The sequence below is a fragment of the Plasmodium gonderi genome (genome assembly GCF_002157705.1).
Source record: "Plasmodium gonderi DNA, contig: Chr13, whole genome shotgun sequence".
NCBI lineage: Eukaryota > Apicomplexa > Aconoidasida > Haemosporida > Plasmodiidae > Plasmodium > Plasmodium gonderi.
Window position 1 is genome coordinate 1902448 of NW_021628938.1, and position 25513 is coordinate 1927960.

The window sequence follows — 25513 nt, forward strand, 5'->3', positions numbered from 1 at the left end:
GTAAAAGTGTATATATAAATATGTATATATATTTATATATGTGCATGTACTCTTTTTTCTTTTTTTTTTTTTTTTTTTTTTAACAGATTCAGTACCATTCCGTTGAATTTCACAATTTTTATTTTTGCCGCGCTCATCTTGGTTTTTATCGAAGCAAGGAAAAAAACATTTTTTTAATTTTTTTTATTTTTTCCCATTCTTAACGTTCTCCTCGTTTTTATCCCATAAAGATTACATTCTGTCAAAAACGATTAGTACAAAATGGATGCAGCGGTAAAGGATCTTTACCTAATATTTTGAAAATACATTGTATTCTCATTAGGGCAACTCGTGTGTGAAGATATATATGCACTCGTATAAAAAACCGCCTACAAAGGAAGTAAACACATCTAAAGAATAAGAGCTGCCTTGTGGATCACTTTTATTCCCTTGTTGCATGTTTTAATAATTTTTTTCCGTTTTTTAGAAAATACACTTGGAAATAAATGCCGGAAAATGCATTTATGATGGAAAGACAGTAAAGCCGGATAAACGAAAGGGAAAATTAGTTCTTTATAAAGTAAAAGAATAAAATAATAAAAACAAAATAAACATATTTTGTTTTTACTAAATGAGACATGCTTTTTATGTATTAGAAAACGCAGTAACAGGAGTGCACTGCTGTGTTGCTCCTTCCTTTATTAATTTATGGATTCATTCAAACACTGATTTTACAAATTATCTTTGTATTTTAATTTGAAGAAGTATTAATTTATTATTTTATTTTTTTTTTTTTTTTTCATCCCATTACACAAAAATTTTCCATTGTAAAAAAAAAAAAAAAAATTCAAAACAGATATGCGACAATTTATACAACTTCCAGTGGATCAATAGGGAAAATAATAAAGTTGAGGTATTTTTTTTTTTTTTTTTGGAGATTGAAAAGGATGGAGTCAGATAATGGAAAATATTTTTATTTGAACAATCCTATAGAATTCTATTATTACATCTACTAAATATGCTAACGTTTGTTCCGTCTCATTACATATAGGACAATTTGATATTAACAAAAAGTATATCCCTGGAAAAAGTTGATCAGTGCAAAACTGGAAGAGTATATCTACTGAGGAATAAATTGAGAGGTAAGACAAAGTCAAAACATAATGTAAAATGTGTAACACTTTTAACATGAAAAGAGAAAAAAAAAAAAAATAAAATAAAATAAAATAAACTGGCTGAACCTTATATATGCAATATGGGGAAATGAACATTTGAATTATTCCCTTTTTTATGTGGAAAACTACACTGAGTGAAAAAGATGAAACATTAAAAAAAAAAAAAAAACTTTACCTATTATACAACAATTCAAAACTGCCAACGTATGGCCATATTGACATGCGTTTATTATTATGACTATATGAACTTGTTTTTATTTTTACCTGACTCATTTATTTTTTTTTTACCTTATAATTTTTTTATTACTTTACTTTTCTCATCCAATTCAAGGTGAAGTATCATTTTACTGGATGCAAGACTATGATGATTCGAAGGATGAAGTAATTTTAAACCTCTTTTTCTTTTTACATATAGGAGCTTCCTTTTTAAAAAAGCGAAAAGGAATTTTTTTTTATTTCTAATTGAGATTATTTATCTTTATTTTTATCTCTACTTTGTTATATTTCACCTTATCGATTTTATTATGTCTTCACCCAGTTATTTGTGAGAAAATTCAATTCAATCATAGCAAACGATTTAGCCAAGGGTAAGACTTGCACTGCTATTGTGTTATCCAAAGTGTATCTTAAATAAATGAAATGAAATTACATATATGTATGCTTCTGTACATATATATAGATATACGCACATAAACAATTTTTTTTTTCTGTCTAATTTTTTTTCATCAATTTTTTTTTTCTTCACTTTCGAATGAATGCAGATATTGGTAGCAAAAGGAGATATAACCAAAGTGACTATACTTCTGGTTTGTCGGATTTGCTATTTGCACACAATAGAAACTTGCAGAATATAGAAACAAAGACAGGTGAGATACCACAAAAAGGAGAAACAAATGAGCAGATGAAAAACTGGAAAAAATAAATACATGAAACCGCTTTATCATTTTCATTCATTACATTAATAACCCTCTTTCTATGAATTCGTGTAAGAAAAGAAAATATATAACTACTCTGCTCATTCCCTGCCCTTCATATATTTCTCCCTTTATATATATATATATATATATATATATATGCCAATACTGGTAGCCGTATCTTTTAAGGACCTGTTTGTGAGTGAATATTTTTCCAAATTACTGGAAGTTCCGGAAGCCTATGAAGAATTGAAAACGTAAATAGAGAACACATAATGAAATAAATACAAATTCGTATATGAAATGTATGTATATATATTTACACATGTGGGAAGTTTCAAGAAATTTAGTTTTTTCATGCATTTATACATAGATTACGAAAAAGTTGTAATCCAAATGTGTGCACACGCACGCACACGTTCTATAATTTAACCATTCGAAAACGTTAATTATGTAAAAGATTTCACTTTGAAGGATATCATTTTTTTTGAAATTACGTTCAGACATATGCCAGTAGGATATCAAAACAAATATGACATCATGGATTTAATCAATAGTAGATCCTTGAACTCAAATTTGAAGTCACTTGATATGTCTCTATCTTCACATTTGAATTTTATTTTAATGTCCCTCAGTAAGTTTCATAACTTTGTATAGCATATATCATGCAGTTTATTAGTTTATGTATATATGAATATTTATATAAATAAATACACATCACACCCCATGTGTCATATTCCATGGGTTTTTGTTCTTTTCTTCTCCTTTTCATACTGGTTTTGTTTTTGCCTTTTTATACCCCATTTGATGTTTTTTTTTTTTTTTTTTTTTTTTCCCTAATGTTTTTATCTCTACATTAGATTTATCTCCTCCAGAGGACAACATAGCGGATCGTAAGACATAAGATAAATTAAAAAATTTAACACAAAAAGTTCAAAAATTGCCAAGTAGTTTGGCGATATTATGAGAAGTATAAGAATAGCACTATGCACAACGTTTTTATTTTATTCTATTTTTACATTTTTTACCATGTATTTATTTTATTTTATCACATTTTTTTCATTTTTTACCATGTTTTTTCATTTTTTTGTGTTTTTCTTCGCATAAACTTTCAGCAATGGAATACCTAATTGAATCATTGGAAAATAAATACAAAAAGGAAGAAAACAACTGATGCATATGGACAAGGTTGTGTACACAAATACTACGCGTTTATTAATATTTCCCCTAAACTGTGGATGAAAAACAAAAACATGAAATCTTTTTAGAATCCTCGATGAGGGATAAGACGAGGGGAAGGAATAAGCAGAAAAATTGTAGAAATTGCAGAAGTTGCAGAAATTGCAGAAGTTGCAGAAATTGCAGAAGTTGCAGAAATTGCAGAAGTTGCAGAAATTGCAGAAGTTGCAGAAATTGCAGAAGTTGCAGAAATTGCAGAAGTTGCAGAAATTGCAGAAGTTGCAGAAATTGCAGAAATTGCAGAAATTGCAGAAATTGCAAAAATTACAGAAACTGCAAGAATTGAAAAAAAATGAAATAAAGCAAACAGTGATGAATCAAAGGAACAAAATGGATGATTTAAAAGAGAAATAAAAAAAAAAAAAAAAAAAAAAAATTAAAATGTCAAAACAAATTAAAAAATGTCAAGTGGTACCAACTAGAACAACGTCAAATAAGCGCACTTGGAAAACCAAATTTTCTTTAGATACCTACAAAACACAAGTTCTTCGCATCATTTGGACATCAGATGGGATATTAAACCAACAAAATAGAGCAAGGATGAGAATAAGATACCCGTGGACGCGTTGCTTTCCTCAAAGTCTTTCTGTGGGGATGGAATGGCCGTTGAAAAAATAAAATGAAATTTGTGCATTATGCATGTGTAAACGCTTGTGCAAATGCAGGCTTGTTCACGCATTACGAAAAAAGTGGACGAAATTTGGACAAGCGGGTTAAACAGTATTAAACACACGAACAAAACGTTACATTTCTTCTTTGTCTTCTTTTTTTATTTTATTTTTCTCTGTTTTAAGAACTTTATAAAACATGCAAATTTGTGTAATCTTACGTCTACGGAACTTTTTTCCATAACACTAGCAGTGTACATCCTAGACCAATCGAAACGACGACATAATTCTTTTTTTGGAACTTTCAATTCAACATTCTCTGTACTCATTTCTACCACATTATATAACAATCTATAAAAAAAATCATTTTTGTCACATTTCTCATCATATGTTTCATTATCACCCAATTCATCAATACTGGTCATATGACTATATGCGTCTTTTTCTCTCCATGAGAAATTGCTTCCTTTGTTTACTTTACCTGTGATTTGGGTAAAAAAGTTAATATGGGGTGGGAGGGAGAATGGAAAAACAAAATTTGCAATTAAAAATGGGAATACCACTACTGCAGAAAAAAGGCATGCACTATGTTCGTTATACACAGATACATTACTTTTTTTTTTTTTTGCACTGATGGATAAACAAGTTATGGTGTGCAGTTATGGAGATTTTATATGCCAGTAGTGTTTGCACATGTCTATGTTATTCCATCCTATGAAATATTTTTTTCCCATTACCATCTACCAAACGGGCGCAAAAAATAACAGCATCATCCATATTTTTTATTGTTTTTTCACTATTCTCAAAGACATATTCAAAAAAGGTAGATACATAAAGATCCGTGTCTTCATCAATAAAATAAACATCCACAAGAAGAATACCATTCATGACTAGAGGAACAAGAACTCTCAATGAATTTATTCTTTCAAATGGCGTGTAATGACAGAAGATAGGAAGAAAAGAAAGGAAGTGTGTACTCTCAGGGCTAAATCTGAATATTAATTCAATGCAGAAATTTAGAGCAATATATAAACAAATTAAAATTCGATATTTTTCATTATCTTTTCCATATGTATATAAGAATCCAAATATAAACGAAATAGCAAACTGAAATATTGCTATAATAATAATTTCTACATAAAAAAAATTGGTAATTTCATTTCCAGCAAAATCTCCAAATCTGTCATATATATATTTTTTCTTTTCATTTGATAATATTTCATAAGCTTCTCTTATTTTATTAAATCTTTCAAATGCATTTGCTTCTTTACATTTATCTGGATGATAAATTCGAGATAATCTCCTAAAAGCTTGTTGTATATTTGTCTTATTTGCATATGAGTTTAATTCCAGTATTTCATATAAATTCTGGTTTGGTTTTCTTAACTCGTATATTCCTACACAGAATAGTAAAAATAGTGCAATATAAACTCCGTATTCTCGTTTTCCCTTATTCCAATATCTATTAGGTCCTATTATCCATTTCGTCAAAGGAGCAATAACAATCATGTGGATGATTATTTCTTCCATTTTGGTTGTGTTTGTGGGACAACGTTCGAATGAGAGATAAAAAAAAAAAAATGCTGAAATGAGAGGGATAACACGATCCTTTCTCTCTTTTCTCCTTATGACAAATATATATAATTAAAGAGTATTGCTTTTCCTACACAATTTGTGCTGTTGTTATGCGCTTGCTTGGATGTTTGTCTGTTTGATTTCTTTGCATGTGCAGGACTTCTCCACTGTGTTACTTATTTGTGCCTCTGGTTTATCACATTAAAAAAATTAACACTTCCAAACTGGGAAAAAAAATATTCAAAAAAAAGGAGGAGAAAAGAGGAGAAAAGAGGAGAAAAGAAGAGAAAAGAAGAGAAAAGAGGTGAAGAGAGCAGAAAAGAGGTTAGAAGAACAGACAAGAGCAGACTAGAACAGACGAGGGAAGAAAAAGAAAGAACTACATTGAAGTGTCCATCGAATGTTGTGTCAATAATTGTGTACTTTTATGACTAAACGCGTAATGTTGCAAGCAAATGAAACGTAAAAAAAAAAAAAAAAAAAGCACAAACGGGCTGCTGCAAAATGTTCGCAATGCGATATTTTCTAGTTTGTTAATAAGTATAAAAAACAAACAGGTACAGACAAAAAATACATCTATGTATACATGTATATGCATGCATAATTATAAATATGTATGTTTCATGAATGAGTTATACGTGGACAATTCCTTCGATTATTGGAACGCATTCAAACATATGCTTGTTGTTATTCGCGAATTTGTAAAAATTCTTTTAAGTAAAAGATTGTTTATCTGAAAACTTCTCCCACCTTCTTGCAAAATCATTTTCTTCAAATATGGCATTTCACAGGTATTGCTATAAGTGTAAAATGGGAGGCATGTTATATATTGAATACATAATTATATAATAATTGTAAAATATAATGAGATAGGGAAAAACGGATAAAAGCTGTTGGGGTCAAGGGAAGTGATACACAACTGAAAGTTTTTACGCATAAGGGGCGTTTTTTTTACAGTACTGCATGACTAACTAAAGACTAATGTTGGGGATAAAAAAGAAAAAGAGGTAAAAAAAAAGAGGTACAAAAAGTGGAAGAAGAAGAAGAAGAAGAAAAAAAGGAAGCAAAATAGGCAGAAAAAAAGGAATAAAAAGTAGAAGAAAAAAAGGTGCATTTTACTTAGGGTTGGGTGGGAATCGTGCCTATCTAGTAGATATACATACGGAGACTTATTCTTGCGTGTGAAGGTTGGTTTTGTGACAGCAGGTGCCAAACTTTCGCTACAAGGGGTTCATAGCAAATGTTCAGGGGAAAATTTGCGATGAAAATTTCCGCTCCCAGCATACGAATATAAAGTGTCCATACAAATGCCTTCAAATATGCTTATGGCATTTTCACTCTCCCTAGAATGTGACAAAAGTTTCAATTCAAACAGGGAACTTTTAAAAAAAAAGGAAACTTTTAAAAAAATAGAAAATATCTAATAAAGAAGATATCACAAAATTTTACAGTAGAAACCTAAACTATAAATGTGCAGTGCATTCATCCTTATGTCAAAAAATTACAACTCTTAAAAATTCACAAATATATTGATTTATTTTTTTAGTTAATCGTTTTTTTTTTTTTTCTTCTTCAAAGATTACGCCATGTGGATGTGTGGAGTTGTGCATTACTTTATTGTGCATATAAAGAGAGGGAAAAATGAAAAAAAAAAAAAAAAAAAAAAGTGGAAAAAAAAAAAAACCATCATACTTGTGCAATACGCAATGCGTGACTACAAAGGAAACACCTATATAATAAATGAAATGGGAAAAGAAAGTGGCAAAGCAGAACGAAGCTAAACAAAACAAAACAAAACACAGGGAAGCAAAACGTAACGCAACAATTTGGACTAATTCTCCTCCTCGTTCAAGCTCATGGACGCCGAAAACGCAAAAGCGAACTATTCACGAAATATTCTTGGAATTTTGTTTATATGCACAATTTCAGGAAAATTACAAAATATGACAGAAAAGTATTTGAGGTGAGGATAATGCATAAGTGTATAAATATACGTACATGCTTGCGTACATTTCACACTTTTTCGACGCTCGTAAATTATGTAAAAAAAAAAAAAAAAAAAAAAACACTTATTTTGCATTACTGTTTAAGCAAAATGGGGAAACGAAATTTATGGTTAGACCATATTGTATGCTTTTGAAACATAAAACGAAGGGAAAGAAGACAAATAGGTGATGGAGAAAAAAGAAAAAATCCTTGAAGATATAACGAAAGGAAAATGGGCAAAGCTGTATATACACATACACAAGTGTATGTATATATATATATATATATATATACATATTCTGCATTATTACTTCCATAAAAAAGTTCTCCTTTTGAAGGAGAAAAGACACATTCCCCAAGACCCCCTTTTCTTCCAAAATATGTTTGAAAAAGTAGACACTTCAAATTCGTTGAAATTCGCATGAATCAGAGAGTTTCCAATGTGTACATATTAACACAAACGCCTAGGCCATATGAATAGAACCTTGGCAACTATATTTCATTCCACGGCACTGTAATTTGCCGTGCAGTTGTCTCTGGATTGAACAGAAAAAGTAAAAGCATGAAAAAGTAAAAGCATGAAAAAGTAAAAGCATGAAAAAGTAAAAGCATGAAAAAGTAAAAGCACGAAAAAGTAGAAGCACGAAAAAGTAAAAGCACGAAAAAGTAAAAGCACGAAAAAGTAAAAGCACGAAAAAGTAAAAGCACGAAAAAGTAAAAGCACGAAAAAGTAAAAGCACGAAAAAGTAAAAGCACGAAAAAGTAAAAGCACGAAAAAGTAAAAGCACGAAAAAGTAAAAGCATGAAAAAATCAAAGAACAAAAATGTGAACAAACCGACCGAACATGCATAAGCCGCTACACACAGCGCCAAATTGTTGTATGTGCCAAAAAGCAAAATTCATAATTCTAATGCAAATGTGATTGCAAATGCATATAATTCAGTATAGAACAATACCATGTGTTATGTATAGCTATACATATTTTAGCGTGCACATCATTGTGCTTGCTCTAACCTCTGGTCGGACTCAGAGCCGAACAGTGGAGAAATAAAGTGTAAAATTAGTGTAATAAAAAAAAAAAATATATCGAATATAATAAAGCAGAAACAAAAGAAAGGAATTTAAAGATATTGAGCACAGTTTGCTAAATTTTTTTTTTTTTTTATTTCATAGTGTGTCTCCAGCAGCTGGCAGAGATTTCCCTTGTGTGTGCATGTATGTATGGATATGTATGTATATATGTATGCATGGATATAACATTCTGGACATTTCTTTTTTCGAATGCTACTTCATATCGGATACGGATTTATCACGTGCACTCAGAACTATTGGTAACGGATGGCGATCTTGCTCTTACGCATTTGAATACGCCTCTTAATAAGCTCCCTGGTGGATAAATTTTTTTCTGTCATTTGACCAATACCAGCATTATAGTTCGTCCAGACATTGCCCATACTGGCATAGTAATCCATGGGATAGATATCCCTATATTTAAGTGATTTCAAAAATACATAAGCTTCATATGTATTTAATAATGGTTTATCATTGTAATTACCCCAATCAATTGATAATCTTGGACATCCAATTTGTATAAATACATCAACATTTTTAAATAAGGATAATTTTTCATTAAATATTTCAGGTAATAAAAGAATAAAAAAGGAAATATTTTTTTGTTTTATTATATTTAAAATGTTTTTTAAAATATTTATATTTCCTTGTCTTCCTAAAGTACTTAAAATAATGCACACACTTTTACAATTTGTACATTTTTTTATTTCATTTTTCCGTATTTCATAGAAAAGCCTGTAATTGTATTTTTCTTGTGATATTATTTTATTAAATGGATTATATCGATAGAATGTAAAATCTGGGTTATGTATCATGAGACTTTCCAAATGAAATCTACCATCTGCTATGAACACAATTTTGACGTTATTTTTTCTCAAAAAATTTTTGCATTCGTTTATTATGAATGTCTCGTTGTGTTCTTTCGACATACTTTTGGGAAAACTTTTTCCATCTTGGCAATTTCCTTCTTCATTCATTTCTTTCTGTGCGAAATGAATACTTTGATTTACTTCCACATACTTTTGTATTATATGTTCATAAATAAATCGATATAAGTTAGGCGATGTACATCCTAGTACCTCTCCCTTAGTTAAGGGGAGAACTTGAGGAATAGGTAAGAAAATATCAAAATAATTTTCACTCTTTAATATATTATGAACACTATGAACAAGGCAAGAAAATTGTATTGTACCAAGGATTAACACAATGTCCTTTGGAGAAAAATTTTTTTTAATAGTTTCAACTAAATGTGAGGAATTTAATTTTATATCCACAAAAACATATATGCATCGAATTCTTGTAACCGTCAATGGAACTAAACAAGAATGTCCATAATGAATAATTAAATCACAGTTCAATTTCTCACTTGTAAAATCATCAATACAACATCCACCATAGGTAACATCTCCAAGTATAATAACTTCTTCCACAGAATTACAAAAAAAATACAAAATATCAGAAATGTATAGTCCCCATATTAGTAGTCCTTCTGGCATTTGCAACACAATATTTTTATACTGTTCCCTTAAAATAATGTCAATACATTTGTAAATTTCAAAATTGTAGTTTTCGGGTAAGCATTTTTTTATAGCTTTTTGTAACAGTTCGTTCTTAAGGATAAATTTCGGGATGGAACAGTGAATTTTTTTTTTGCTTTCGACAATTTTGCTCTTTTCGACCAATTCGGTCTGCTTGTCAGTTTCCTTTTTCTCACCTATTTCCTTCATCTTGTGAGGGCAATAAGTGCCAGGTACAACACATGTATATAGAGAGGATGAAGAGGAACCTTTTCACAACAACTATTGAAGTGACCAACAGTACATATTTATATTGTATAAGTACATATATTTCCTTCCAAATTTACTGCTTCTCAATTGGGGTATAATGATGTCACAACTCACATTCTGCTGCATTTGCGAGATTCAATTCAGTGGGTAAAGTATGGATGTATAGAGGGGAAAGAGAAGGCTTCCTTAACAAATGCGTGCATGGGATGACATGTAGGTATATGCATATATTGCATTACATTATATTATAAACGAGGGAAAACAGCGAATGAGAAGCTTATTGCTTAATAAAGTGATAAATTAAAAGAAATGTGCGTTTTTTTTTTTTTTCTTTCTGTACATGCACATAACGAGGGGTAAAAAAAAAAAAAAAAAAAATGATTAACTTTTTTTCCTTTCGTTCTGTATGTTCATCGTTCAGAATGATCAATTTGACACCCCATTCCTGTTGAGAAAAAGTTGATGAACGTTTTTATTTCTTTGACGTTTCTCTTCATTTCTTGCATTTTTATTGGGAAGAAACATTACCGGATGAATTTGGCTCGCATAAGGGGAAGAGCCCGCTTAGGAGTGTAGATATATAATACGTATATAAATATATATTTACATATACATATTTGTATATTTCCTCATGCACAAAGGCTTATTATAGAGAATATAATACCACAGTGTGGTATAGAACATATAGTTGTAATATTTATAATTCATGTTCTTACATAAATGCACCTGTGTGCGCTGTTGTTTGATGCAGAATGAGGAAATATAAATACTTCCCCATTATAGCGATTTTTTTTTTTTTTTTTTTTTTTTTTTCTTCTCATAAATGGAGCATTTTTCTGTATTTTACATTTTGCTTTGGCATTAGGATAATACTTATGTTATACCTACAAGGGAGTGTAGAAATGTGACGACAGCATTTTCGCTTTTTCGCCCTTTTTTTTTTTTTGTGTTCATTTTTTTGGTAGTCCTTCCACAACCACTTTACACTAACCGCAGTTCTGTTCCGTGCCCTTTTCCCTTCCTCGTCCAATTGACAATCCCAATTTTGTATATATATATATACAACCTTGGCTATTCAGAATTTTTTAATATTTTATTTGTGTGAATGAGGAAATTTTTTATTTTTCGAAATCTCATTCTTGAACAGTTGTTTGATATTTGAATTGTTCAACGAGATGGAAATATTGATATAGTTGTGAGACCTTTCCTATCGAGCAAGTTCTAGAATAAAAATTTTCCATGGTTATATTTTTCAGGTTCCTTCATTTTAGTTCCTTTGTTTTTGTACTCGTTTTAATTTCATGTGCATTGCCAATCTTATACATAAGACTTATTATCCCCTGCTGTTCTGAAATATTTCTTTTGGCTCTCTTGCCAATTCATTTGTGCACAAAAAAAAATAAAATAAATAAATATAAAATAAAATAAAATAAAATAAGCAAAAGAAGAGGCAAAAATAAAATAAAACAAGCAAAAGAATAGGGAAAAAAAAAAAAAAAAAAAAAAAAAAAAAAAAAAAAAAAAAAAAAAAAAAAAAAAAAAAAAAAAAAAAAAAAAAAAAAAAAAAAAAATAAAAAAAAAAAAAAAAAAAAAAAAAAAAAAAAAAAAAAAAAAAAAAAAAAAAAAAAAAAAAAAAAAAAAAAAAAAAAAAAAAAAAAAAATCCACGTGTGCACAATGTGTACCGGTAACTTTTGGTGTTCTCTTTCAGTTCTTCATATCATAAAAGCCTTGATTTTCTAATTTTACATGAATCAGGAAAAAAAATAAAAATAAAAAAAAAAAAAAAAAAAAAAAAGCATTTGAATAAAACAAAATGAAGTAAAAAAAAAAAAAAAAAAAAAAAAAAAAAAAAAAAAAAAAAAAATCCCTTAAAAAAAAAAAAAAAAAAAAACATTATTTTTTAAAATTTAAAAAAAAAAAAAAAAAAAAAAAAAAAAAAAAAAAAAAAAAAAAAAAAAAAACAATTTGAAAAAAAAAAAAAAGAAAAAAAAAAAAAAAAAAAAAAAAAAAAAAAAAAATGACAACAAGAAATCCCTTGAAATATCTCCCTTGTTAATGAAAACCACTGACACAGAGTCGCAAGAGTAGAAAAATTAGTACCACTACTCTAAAATATACAATGGATAATAAGAAACTGTTAGTTTTACCACAAGAAACCAACCCAAATGTGTAATATAAAAGAATATTTTTGAAAATTTTCTATATTCTTATAAAATTTTGTAATTACACTGTGAACAAAATTTCCCTATTTTTTTTTTTTTTTTTTTTTTCAAGTGACAGGTGTTTGTACAAGCAACATCAATTAGGTGGTATTTCACAATGCTTTGCTAAAAATAAGGGAAAACTTTTTCTCTTGGCTAAAGGTTAATACAACTTGCACATACATTTGTGTGTACCTCCATTTATATTCAGACTAACACATTTTCTATATTACTTAATTTGTCATAGAAGTATATACACATGTGTTTCCTTCGTTGAACCCATAGATATTTATTTTAGAATTTACATAAGAATTTTCTGAAAGATGAGATGAAACATTGCTTTCTACCTTTTTTGAAGGGTAAAAAATTATGATTTTTTTTTTTTTTTTTTTTTCTTATTGATCATGTACCCCCTTAAAGAACCGCTTGAAGACACATTAGAACATTCATGTATGGATACACTAAAAATTGCAGATGAAATAAAATGGAAAATAATCAATGAACGTAAAAAACAAAAAAAAAAAAAAAAAAAAAAAAAATGTGCACATACAGATATAGTATAAATCTAAATGAGGCAAATGTATGTATTTTAGCAAGGGGCTATTACTATTTTTTTTTTTTTTTTCCCTATTACATATCACTGGTTTGAAAATAACTGTAGTTATATGTAAATTTCTTATTGCTTGGTCAACACATTTTCTCTTTGTGCAGAGTTATACATGATTCTTGATCTGTATATACAAATACTGAAAGATAAAAAATTGCACAACATATTTAATAAAGGTAAAGGAAAAGAGACACAAAACCAGATGGATAAAGCCGCATGGTATTCATGCGCATATTTTTATGAACAGTGAAATGCATGTGTGAATTTTGTTTTTTTTTTTTTTTTTTTTTTTTTTTGTTACAGACATTAATGAGAGAGTTGAGAAGATCATTTCTGCAACGATTAAATTATATTCCCTGATAGTAATATCTTTAAAAAAAAAAAAATAAATAAATAAATAAAAATAAGTAGCGGAAGGAATTTACTTCATTAGATGAACCTGAGCAATGTTACATATAAGTGTCCATAGATATATGGGAAAATGTGAGATACAAAATTTTGTAACGTATTCTGACATTGCCTTAACTTTTTCTTCACGGTTCAACAGGAGAAGAAAAATGAAAATAAAAAAAGAAAGTACCTGAAGAAAATATATTCCGTTTATAATACTCTGTCTAATTTATTAATGAAATACAATGAGAATAACGTAGATGATCAATGGAAGGACAAATTACTTTTGGTTAGGGATCATGGTCTTAGAAAGATTCCTGGATCGGGCAATTTGGTATAGTAAAAAATGGAGAAAATAAAAAAAAAGATAGATATATAGATAGATAGAAAAATAATTAAAACGATAGTTTTATAAATGAGGAATTGTCCCAATAATATATGCGGCGTGTGCAGATGTGCCGTCGGTACCATTTGACACGCACCTTACGCGCATTTTCACCCTTGATCTATATATATGTTAATATTTCTAATTCCATTTTTCTTCTCTTGACAATGAAAACATGGAAAGACCGATGATGGTTATGAACCTGAAAGCAGGAGAAAAAAAACACTAACAGGTGTAAATTCGAAAATGAACAAAAGAGAGCAGACAAAAGAGAGAGATAACAAAGGAGAGCTGACAAAAGAGAGAGATAACAAAGGAGAGCTGTCAAAAGGTCTTACCCGAAGCATGGAAGATGGAAATTCTCCTTTCAATATGGATGAGAAAATGATATGATTTTCCTTATTAGAGAATTCATTCACTTATATATATTTCTCCATTTGGAGTATTCACCTGTTTATGCATTTTCTTCATTTATTTGTAGAAAATGATGTACAAAAGGATATTCGAAATTCCAAATTCAGTGTACCATTGCAGGGATTGAAAGTTCGTGAGGAGGCATTCACAGAGTTAGATGAACCCCGAAATAATGAAAATTGTTTAGAAAGAGGCTTTTCAATGAGGAATAGCATCAGATGCTTGTATGCAGCTGAAGAATTAAGCGAAACAGAACATTATGACCCACATAGGAAGATGAAGCCATTCAAATTTTTACAATTTCAAGATTTAAATTTGATATTACAAGACAGAAAAAAGCTAGGAAAAAAATTCACTAAAATTTGTCAAAGAAAAATAAATTTATTACAGAATAGAAGAAATAGTATTTACCTTAAGAATAGACCCCTGCTGATGGAAAAAATGAGATATTCAAATGATTTGAAAAATATTTTATCAGGAATATCTAAAAGTATGACCAGTTTTAGGACTGATAAGTATGGTAATATAAAAGCTATCATTGAGTTCTTTACACATTATGGAAGGAGAGAAAAATATATAATAAGCATAAATGAATACGATTATTTTTTTTCCACAAGTAGTGACGAATCAGAAGTGCAAACATGTAGGAACAGACAGATGATACATCATGTTAGAAGTGCAAAAGTGAAAAAAAAAAAAAAAAAGGAGAGCCCATTTTTTACGAAAAATTGCATCTTCTATGTTGGGAACAAGAAAGTCATATTAGATAAAAGAAAGAAAGAAAAGATTATTTTTCAAATGGATCCCAGTGGTGTTTTAAAAAAAGAAGTATTCAAAAAAAGCAAAAATAATGATAATATTTTGATAAAAACATATAATGAAAATGAGTGGTCAGATGAATATGTCGACTTCTGCTACTTGACTAAACAGAAAAAAAAAGAAAAAATTATTATAAGAAAAGGGAAAGAAGGGAAATACAAATACATATTTAAGGAACATGAATTAAATGATAAAAAGGAAATTTTCGATTTTTATGAAAAAGGAATTTTCAATACTCGACAAGTTCATTTTTATGATAATGAGGAAATTATACCATTTTACACTCTGCAAGTAGATCAAAAAAAAGGGGAAAAAATGAATCAAGAGCAGATAGAAACTTTTGAAAAAGAGGAAAAAGGTACCAATTTTCCATCTAACAAATGCAAAAATGAATGGGTGCTGGAAAAAGAAAAAAGTAGTTACATTATTAATAGACAAGAATCAATAGACAACATTTTTGCAAAATTGAAAACAAGGAAGGAAAAAATTTTGAAAGCTACTTATGTTTGCACCGATAAAGAAAATGGCGGCCCTTCCGTTAGAAAATTACAAAATGTCAGAATGATGAAAATTAGCCTTAACAAAGGGGAGAAGCATAACGAGACCACGAAGGAGAAGAAGCAGAAGAAGGAGAAGCATAACAAGACCACGAAGGAGAAGAAGCAGAAGGAGAGGAATCATCAACAGACATACCCAACTGAAATGAACAAAGATGTCCATCAGGATTCTGCAAAAATCAACTATCTCCGAATGAAGATTGAAAGAGGAAAAATGAATAAATCAAACAGAATGCATAAAGGGTGGAAGTGGAAGGAGTGCAAAATGGCAGATGATCCATCTCAAAAGTACATTAGTTCAAATGAGAGGAAAAGTACAGATATGAAAAGATGCGAGAGTGTGGCAAGCGTAAAAAAAAAGGTCAGCGATGAAATAAGATTAATCGACCATTTGGAAATAAAAAAGGAAAGGGATATCAAGAAGTATTTTGCTAAATCTAAAGATAGGGCAAAGAGGGAGATGCAGGAAAAGAAGAAAACGCAGGAAAAGAAGAAAATGCAGGAAAAGAAGAAAACGCAGGAAAAGAAGAAAACGCAGGAAAAGAAGAAAACGCAGGAAACACAAGAAAGGGCTAATGTCGTATCCGTCGAGCTCGACTCAGACAAGGAAATAAAAGTAGGCGAGAAAATCGTGTGCTATAACAAGAACGAAAATAAATATATGGACATTTACAAAGAAACAAAAGAGAATAAGGGAGGTGTGACAGCAAACACATATTCATTGTCTACGTTAGTATCCATTTTTCAGAAGAAAAATACGAAAGAAAATGTTTGTTCAAATGATAAAAAAAAAATTAACCAAAAAATTGAAGAGTTTGTTTTCAACGAGAATTTAAAAAGTATTAGTATTACATCACATAATGTAAGTCGAAAGAGTTCCAAAAATTGTATTAAATATTTGCCCCGCCAAACCAAGTTATCTCATATTTCGAAAGCGCAAGGTGGAAGCGGAGAAATTCCTGATGGGGCAATTGACAGTGCAATGGATGGAGAAATGGACGGAGCAGTTGACAGTGCAATGGATGGAGAAATGGACGGAGCAGTTGACAGTGCAATGGATGGAGAAATGGACGGAGCAGTTGACAGATCACTGGACAGAACATTGGACAGATCATTGAATGCCCCAGCAAAGGGTCATCCCAGCTGGAACTACAAGAATGATATTAAATCAGGCTCAAATAAGTGCAGTAAAGTCGGGGAAAAGTTTAGTGGCGAAAAGAACCCCACAATTGCACCGAGATACAAATTTGCTAAAAGCCTGAACAGTAAGAGCAATGAGAATATATCAAAAAATGATGCAGTTTCGATGGATGAATTTTTTAAGAGTATCTCCTGTGATAATTCTAAAAATGGATTTGAGAATCTACACAACAATGGAAGTTATGAAGTGCGAACCTCTCTTAGTTATGAGCTAAGTGATGAGATGAGTCATCCTAGAAGTCATCAATTGAGCAGCCAAATGAGTCACCAACTCAATCGTGAACTCAGTCATGACTCAGAAAATCATCCTTTAAAAAATATCCTATTCGAAGAGAACAATGATTCTAAAAGAGATTCATGGGCATCTAAGGAAGAATGCAAAAACGAAGATATAACTGTATGTGAAGGCTTAAAAGGAAATTCTCTAAAAGTAGATGATGAACCCGTGGCTTCCGAAAAGAAGATGAGGCGAGAATATCTAACTAATGGATTCGAGGCCCTTGTTCACATTGTATTATGTAAAAAGTGCATACAAAATTGAATCGAATATAAATGCGAAAAATTTTGCAAAGATGGAAATTAAATAAAGGGGATTACATTATCTCATATATCCATATCTAAACACGCTGTGCTATTGATTATCTCTTTTTTATTTTCCATTTTTCAGCGGAAGCGAATGTCGTAACGAGAAAGTGCAATGTTTCATTTAACTATGAATCCAAAAAAGTTAGCATAAAAAGAAAGAGAAAAATATTCGAAATAGACGTAGAAAAGTTGTATATACAGGAATTGCCAACCAATGAGAAACATGTAGCTGTAGTACACCTAGTCATTTCAGAAAAGAAACCCAAAGTACTACTACTAGAATCTCGTGATCTTATGGGTTTACAAAATTTAGGAGATGAAATTGGCTGGATTAGAGCCACAGACGACGGTAAGTCACAGAAAGTGAGTAGCGAGCTGCCATTCCAGCCTGGAGAAGTGTTAACCCAGCGAGTCCCTACCCTCATGGGCAGCTAGCCAAAATCCCATATCAGATAGAAAATAGCTAGCGCCAAATATGTTGCATTTCCATGCTATATCCGTGAGAACAAGAAAAAAACTTGTGCATACCACATAACGGATCTTCCTAATGTGTGACCCCTTGTGATGACACAGCATTTAATTCATGCACTTGTTTCGGTTCTTATTAAGTTACAGTGTAATATGGCACACTGCACTGGGTTGTACTTCACTATGCTACACTACAATATACTATACCTTTTCCTCATTATATAATTGTGCAAAACGTCTCTTATAGGTCCTTCTGAGGAGGTAGTCAAATCATTACACACTCGAACGGTCGGAATTACAAATGTGCATTTTAGGACAGTAAACTAGTCATATATTCCTTATTGCATGTTCTGTTATTTCATTTTTATTTTTATTTCATTTTTATTTTTATTTCATTTTTATTTTAATTTTTATTTCATTTTTATTTCATTTTTATTTCATTTTTATTTCATTTTTATTTTCATAATTTTCTTTTTTTTTTTTTTTTCAGACCGTACGGATGAATCAAGAAGGAGAAAAAGATGACTTGTCCTACAAACTGAATAAACGTTGTACGACCAAATTTAAGCAGTTGTTTTAACTGAATCTAAGAATTTTTTTTTTTTTTTTATAGCTCTAAATAAAATGCTTATCATTTTAACGTATAAATTTTGTAGCCTATACAGAACTTATAAATTCGTTCGCATTGTGTGTTATTCGTTTTTTGCCCACTCTCACGTCCACGATTATGCCCCCTTACCCTTACCAGTAACAAAAAGCAAATTAAGTTTTTTCGACAAAATAAAACTAAATAATTTTTTGAGCAAGAAAAAATGACACCATTTTGGAACAATGTGTCTTTTTTTTTTTTTTTGGCACAATATAGGTAATCAAGAAATGATAAAAAAAAAAAAAAAAAAAGATAAGATCAGTGACACCTACTGATGAATTATGCAGCCTCTATATGTCTATGTGTCTATATAATTTTGATAAAAACAGAAATTATTGTATATACCCTATTTTTTCCCTTCTTTATATAATTCGAATTGTATGACCAAATGGAAGACAGCACTTTTTTTTTTTTTTTTTTTTTTTTTTTTTTTTGCAGACCTCAATAATACAATGAAAATGAACATTTGATTTAATCAAAGTTTTTGAAATGTTCATAATTTATGTCATATTGTAAAAAAAACGATTGTTTAATAGATGTATAATATCTTGTACTAATTTTAAGAGAGAACTAATATGAGATGATAGATCTGTCTTTTTGATATATTGTGTTATAAAACATATATTTTTTTTTTTTTTTTTTTTTTTTTTTTTTTTAAATTTTTTTTCAAAATTTTTTATAAATTTTTTTTTTTTTTTTTTTTTTTTATTTTTTTTTTTAAAAAATTTTTTTTTTTTTTTTTTTTTTTTTTTTTTATTTTTTTTAAAAATTTTTTTTTTTTTTTTTTTTTTTTTTTTTTTTTTTATTTTTTTTTTTATAAAAAATTTTTTTTTTTTTTTTTTTTTTTTTTTTTTTTTGTAAATATTTTCTCAAAATTATTAATAAATTTTATCATATTTTTTTTTATTTGAATTAATTTTTTTAAACAACTTTTATTATTTTTTTTTTTTTGTTGATCTAATAATTTTTTCAAAACATTTTTTTCATTTGCTAAATATTTGTAAATTTTAAAGAAATCGATTTCCTCTTCTTCCAATTTTTTTAAATTCTTGAACTCTTTGATGAATTTATTTTTGTTTAATAAATTTGTATAAATTTCACTTCTATCACTTTTCTCATTTATTCTTTTGTGTGTCACTATTCCATTTTTCCTTGTACAGAATACATCTCTTGTTTTTTTCAACTTTCGATCCATGTTCATTTCATCTTCACATTCTACAAGGTAACTTTTTAAATCTATGCACTTGTCACAATTTAGACATGAATGTATTTGTCCATTTTTATGCATATTCTCATCAGTATTATGATTTCTTCTCAATTTTTCGTTCCTGTTATTGATTTTGGGGATAATCTTTGGGGATATTTTTATTTTTTCTTTTTGTTTGCATTTATCGTTTTCTGCGCTGAGGAAGTAAAAACAGAGTAGGGTGGTAAAGCTAATGAAGGGAAGCCAAATGGGTGTAAAAAGGAGAAGAAGAGTAAGAGAAATATAGTAAGAGGAATCGAAAGAGAAATCGAACGAGAGAAAATAAGAATATGCCCCTCTTAAGCGTCACATTGGGAGGCGCAGCACCTGCTGAGGGATCCATGAGGAATTCCTTTTTGCGAATTATTCTGGAGAAAAAAAGAAATTTGATCGAAGTTATCTTTTCGCATGTTGGTTCCATAATATTTAATCTGCTCATTTATGTAGTTCTTCATTCTTTTATCAATGGATCTACAATTTTGAATAAAATCCATAGTGCATTGTTCCTCAGACCAATTTGTGAGGCTTTTACAGGCAAGTTTATCCATGCAAGATTTTCCTTTTTCTCCCCCAGCTTCAGGTATCATTTCTGAAAGTGTTGCTGCATTTTGTGATTTTTCTTTTTGCTCTTCCTTGTGTTTGTCAGAATAGCTCTCTTTATGAATCCTATTTTTGTAGTGTTTATTTATTAGGTACCCTCTATAGTTATATCTTTTTTTCCTTTTCGATTCGATTTTTTTGAATAAATTGTTTAAAAAATTAATGTTATATTCATTTTTTTTCTCTTGCACTTGCTGCATGCTATTTAATTTATTCCTTTCACTTAACTGTATGTATATTTTTCCGCTTACACATTTGTTAATTTGTTTTTGTACTTTACTGCGTCTGATTTCCCCCAACTGTTCGCTTCTTAAATGGTAAATTTTGTTGTAAATATTTTCCCTCGAGTGTCTACTAATAATTTTTAAGTTCTCAGGAATTATGTTTTTCCCTGTTATTCTTGTTTTTCCTGTTATTCTTGTTTTACCTGTTATTCCTGTTTTTTCCTCCACACTTTTTGTGCTTAAATTTCGTTGGTGTGTTTTTCCCTCTGTTTTACTCATTTCTGATTTTATCCTTTTTTTACCTTGTTTGTTTAGTGCATATGAACTATTAGATGATATGATTTTTCTTTCTCCATATTTAGTTGGATTTTTTGCTTCGTTAATGCGGGTTTTGTAGGTGCTTTTCTGATTCCTCTGAAAATAAAACTCACTACAATTTTTCTCATTGTGCTTTACTTCTCCTTTTAGTTCTTCACAAGTCGTATGCTTATAATTGTTCCAGACACCTTTCACATTTCCCATGTAGAATGTGGGAGAACTTGTCGTCTTTTTTAATCCTATTGTGCTGTTCTTACATGTTATTAATTCCAGGGCATTTGATTCAGACCCATTAACGTTACAACTACTCTTGTCATCAAGTGAAACAAGAGTTTCAATACCCTTTGTGCAGTATATTCTGTCATTGCTACTACTATCAAAATTTTCTGACAGGTTCTGGGCATAATGTTTATTACCTACACACAACTTCCTCCTTTTCAGTAGTTCTTTTTTTTTTTTTTTTAAAAAATATAATTCCCCATAAATTGGAATGGTATCATGTTTTTTATAAATAAAATCCTCAATGGCACTGCAAAGGTATATATGTTCTTTTTTATAAATACCCTTAAAATGTATGCTATTTTTTTCCCTTTTTTTATTACATCTTGAGAAACAGTTCTTTTTGTATATGCCTTGATCTGTGTTTTCATATAATATCTTTTCCCTATCATTAAGTTCACAGATGTGATTTTTCACTGTGCCATTTGTTTTGTCAAATTCTCTTTCTATATCTTCCTTTGTTACTTTTGATTTGTTATAGAATGATTTTTGATTCATCTTGTAGTCTTTCTTTTACTTTTTCACAATTCAGCTTTGGGAAATATGCACATTTCGATAACTTCTTATCAGAGTTTTTTTTTTTTTTTTTTTTTTTTTTTTCTTCCTATTTCATATGACTAAAACGAGGGAATATAGCTTATCAACTCTTTTACTTCTCCAATGTGGAAAGACCAAGTGCTACTTCGAGAAGCTTTTTTTTTTTTTTTCTTTTTTTCTAATGTAGAATTCATTCATTATTTCTTTCTTCAGTTGCAAGTTTTTAATTTCAAAGTGGAATTATAGGGGAGTAATATCAAAAAAAAAAAAAGAAATATATAAATTGTATAGAAATGAAAATCATAACGTGCATGTTATGCAACTAAAACAGAACTGCTGCATAACATACGAACAAATTAACCTGCACATTTAATTTGTAAAAATAAAAGACGTAAAATTTCAATTAAGGAGGGATCACCAAAAATATAAAATTTGCAATAAGTAAAACAAAAAAAAAAAAAAAAAAAAAAAAAAGAGATAATGTGTGTAGGACGGTGCAAAAGTGAGGCAATAACTACAAAATCGTGAAATCGTGGAATCACAAAATGACAAATCATGTAGGGTAAAATGTTTCAAATTCTGCGTCTTCAAGTGTAGAACAAAAGGCAAACAAAATTTTAAGAAGGAAGAAACTTATTTTAAGGTAAATAAAATGAATTCCATATATCCTTATCGATTTTATAAGATTTAAAAATTCTGGCATATTCCAAATTTCTGAACAAAGCAAAAAGATTGGGAATGCATATTAAAATCAGATGGGTCATTTCTCTCCTTTTATACCTAGTAAATTGTTAAACTTCCTCTCTTTTCCCCTTTTGTTTACTTCAATTAGGGGAAATTCAAAAGATCCAATATAAGGATGACAAAGTAAGAGATTCCATTTTAGTAATCTACACGAAGTGTAAATTTTTGTTCCTGACACAAGAGTGTATATATATATATATATATATATATATACATACATATCGTGTTTGTTCCTTTTTTAAAACTCGAACGATTTCTTCTTCATAAACTTCATTTTTTCTCAAATTTGGAAAAAAAAAAAAAAAAAAAAAAAAAACTAGGGATATTTTTTCTCAAGGGAAGAATTATCACAAGTCCTCATACATGAATACATGTATAACTAAATGCATTGGCACTCCAAGGAATACATAACCACAAAAGGTGAGCCTTATCACATCATATTCATATGTGCTTGTGGATGCATGATCCCTCAAAAATATCGCTACATGATAAAATTAGAAGGTATACCACTTCAAAATTATCATGTTAATAAGGATACAAGAAAAGAAGTTAAGATAAATATGCAATGTTTATGATATATCTCTGTGGAAATCACAAGACATCTCAATGACCACTACCAGTAGCACAAAAAAAAAAAAAAAAAAAAAATTAGAAATAAAAAAAGCAGAAAAATATCTACATAAGCACACATGTGTAAATATGTGCGCGTTGTGAAAAATGCGAATAATAAAATGGGATATAATTGCATGTGCAGTGGTCACACTTTTCGATATGACGAGATGCATGCACTTTAGGGAAAAAATAAGAGACGTTGTGTTGTTAAAAGATAAAAAACTTGATAACTACATTTTACAGAGTAAATACAAGAATGGTAATCCAATTAAACTACATTTTTTATTAAATAAAATAAAAAATAAAAAATTTAGAAAAAGAATTAATGTGGTACTACATATGGAGAATTCCAATGAAGACGCTAGTAGGTTGTCCTTATTACAAAATTTAGATGATGAATCAAAAGTTCTTACACAATCCCCTGAATGGAATGAAAAAATGCCACTAATAGAAATAAAGAATTTGCATGCAATAGAGGTAGAAGGAGGAAAAGAAATATTGAAAGGAATAAATCTAACAATTTATTTAGGTGAAAAGCACACAATCATGGGAAGAAATGGTTCCGGAAAATCAACACTTGCGAAAGTTATAGCCGGCCATCCACATTATAAAGTTACTCATGGCACTATGAAATTTAAAGGATTAGATTTAAACGAATTAGCTGTTAATGTGAGATCACTCTGTGGTATATTTTTAGCTTTTCAATACCCTGTGGAATTACCAATGGTAAAAAATAATGAATTTTTACGAGCCGCATTAAATAGCCATAGGAGACAAAGAAATGAGCCAGAGATAAGTGCCACAGAATTTGATCTTTTAATGATTAATGAAATAAAAAAAGTTGGACTGAGTTCAGAATTTTTAGATAGACCTGTTAATTATGGTTTCAGTGGAGGCGAAAAAAAAAGAAATGAAATTTTGCAAATGCTAATATTAAAGCCTGCTTTTTGTATTTTAGATGAAACTGATTCTGGTTTGGATGTAGACTCTTTTAAATTAACTTCAAACGTTATTACTAGTTTTTCTAAAGTAAATAATTCATTTTTAATAGTTACTCATTATAAGAAACTGTTGGAATTGCTTCAACCAAATTTTATTCATATCATGCATCAAGGAAAAATCATAGAAAGTGGAGACTATTCCCTAGTAGATAAAATAGAAACTAAGGGTTATGCACAATTTGTCAAAAATTCGGATGAAATTTGATTTATTGGGTAAAGCGAGTGGTCAACACTTGATATCTTTATAACAATTTTTTTAATTTTTTTTATATATAAATTCATTTGGGATATTATTTTAGATATGCTTCATCTCGGTATTTTCCTTACGCGTGTGTAATAAGCACATGAATTATCTTCCCCCATTGGATACCTCCACTTTTCCAGGGGCGTACCCCAATGTTGTACATTTTCTTGGAATTCATTCCAAAAATGTGTAGATTCATTTTTGTTCACGAGTTGCTCACTGGATGATATATAACAGAAGATCATGATTAAAGATTATTATGTTTTTGTGAGGCGAGTTACACTCTCTCTCGATCTATCTGTATATATATATATCCATTTTCTACCAAATTAAACGTAATTTTTTTTTTTTTTTTGGCAACACAAAATAACGATAAATTATGTATAATTTTATGTGCAAAAAGCATTATGTTTTCAAACGCATTTGTGTCTTTTATATTAAAATAATTTTTTTTTTTTCTCTTTTTCTTGCTTTAAAAGGAATTTTCATTTTATGAAAACAAATCATTTCAGGCATCATGAAAGGGGTTGATATCCATATCTTATTTATTTGTCAGTTTTGGGATTTTAAAGTCACTACAACAAGCACGCTTTTAAAATATACAAAGTGTTCATAAAACATATGAACAATTTAAGGAATCGCCTGAACATGTAATAAATAACAAGTAGAATTTTGCTTAAAAAAAAAAAAAAAAAAAAAAAGTTGATAAAGCTAACTTATTTTGTGTGCACATGACTAAGATTCTATGTATAATAAACACGTTATATAATTTCTTGTTCCCTCTCTACCCCATCCCACTTTTTCATAGAAATGAGAAAGTATTTTTTGCACATTTGATTGAGATTAGAACGTCCATTTCCTCGAATTATAACTGTGCATAATGAATTTTATCCTTCTATCATTCTGTCATTTTGTTACATGCCTTGCTTTATTCATTGAAACATTTTCCCCACTTGCACAATTGACTTTTTTTTTTTTTTTTTTCAATTTTTGACTTTCCTGCTTAATATCTCTCCATCGTTTTTTTTTTTTTTTTTTTTTTTTTTTTTTACATCCCTTTTTCAACATAAAGCTTACAAATGGGTTGAAAAAAAAGA

At 29.4% G+C, this 25513-nt stretch overlaps 6 protein-coding genes across 6 annotated transcripts; 3 read left to right on the forward strand and 3 right to left on the reverse strand.

Moving 5' to 3' along the window:
• Positions 1 to 261: 261 nt before the first annotated feature.
• Positions 262 to 3242, forward strand: PGO_133480 (26S proteasome regulatory subunit RPN13; the record flags this gene model as incomplete). The annotated part of the gene is made up of 11 exons (XM_028689864.1): positions 262 to 273; positions 467 to 559; positions 836 to 892; positions 1031 to 1121; positions 1486 to 1535; positions 1693 to 1741; positions 1916 to 2020; positions 2244 to 2325; positions 2572 to 2702; positions 2929 to 2961; positions 3184 to 3242. The coding sequence occupies 11 exons, from the start codon at positions 262 to 264 to the stop codon at positions 3240 to 3242; spliced, it is 762 nt and encodes a 253-aa protein (XP_028545665.1).
• A 558-nt stretch (positions 3243 to 3800) lies between these two features.
• PGO_133490 (DnaJ domain containing protein) lies at positions 3801 to 5445 on the reverse strand (the record flags this gene model as incomplete). Its single annotated transcript, XM_028689865.1, has 3 exons — positions 3801 to 3893; positions 4137 to 4396; positions 4653 to 5445. 3 exons carry the CDS (start codon positions 5443 to 5445, stop codon positions 3801 to 3803), a joined length of 1146 nt encoding a protein of 381 aa, XP_028545666.1.
• A 3357-nt stretch (positions 5446 to 8802) lies between these two features.
• PGO_133500 (diphthamide synthesis protein) lies at positions 8803 to 10275 on the reverse strand (the record flags this gene model as incomplete). Its single annotated transcript, XM_028689866.1, has 1 exon — positions 8803 to 10275. One exon carries the CDS (start codon positions 10273 to 10275, stop codon positions 8803 to 8805), a length of 1473 nt encoding a protein of 490 aa, XP_028545667.1.
• Positions 10276 to 12455: 2180 nt separating this feature from the next.
• On the forward strand, positions 12456 to 18778 carry PGO_133510 (hypothetical protein, conserved; the record flags this gene model as incomplete). Its single annotated transcript, XM_028689867.1, has 12 exons — positions 12456 to 12505; positions 12611 to 12699; positions 12958 to 13041; positions 13249 to 13320; positions 13448 to 13506; positions 13692 to 13868; positions 14103 to 14151; positions 14401 to 17427; positions 17577 to 17843; positions 18210 to 18265; positions 18453 to 18513; positions 18711 to 18778. The coding sequence occupies 12 exons, from the start codon at positions 12456 to 12458 to the stop codon at positions 18776 to 18778; spliced, it is 4059 nt and encodes a 1352-aa protein (XP_028545668.1).
• Positions 18779 to 19425: 647 nt separating this feature from the next.
• On the reverse strand, positions 19426 to 21776 carry PGO_133520 (hypothetical protein; the record flags this gene model as incomplete). The annotated part of the gene is made up of 2 exons (XM_028689868.1): positions 19426 to 19921; positions 20185 to 21776. The coding sequence occupies 2 exons, from the start codon at positions 21774 to 21776 to the stop codon at positions 19426 to 19428; spliced, it is 2088 nt and encodes a 695-aa protein (XP_028545669.1).
• A 1500-nt stretch (positions 21777 to 23276) lies between these two features.
• PGO_133530 (FeS assembly ATPase SufC) lies at positions 23277 to 24377 on the forward strand (the record flags this gene model as incomplete). Its single annotated transcript, XM_028689869.1, has 1 exon — positions 23277 to 24377. One exon carries the CDS (start codon positions 23277 to 23279, stop codon positions 24375 to 24377), a length of 1101 nt encoding a protein of 366 aa, XP_028545670.1.
• Positions 24378 to 25513: the final 1136 nt, after the last annotated feature.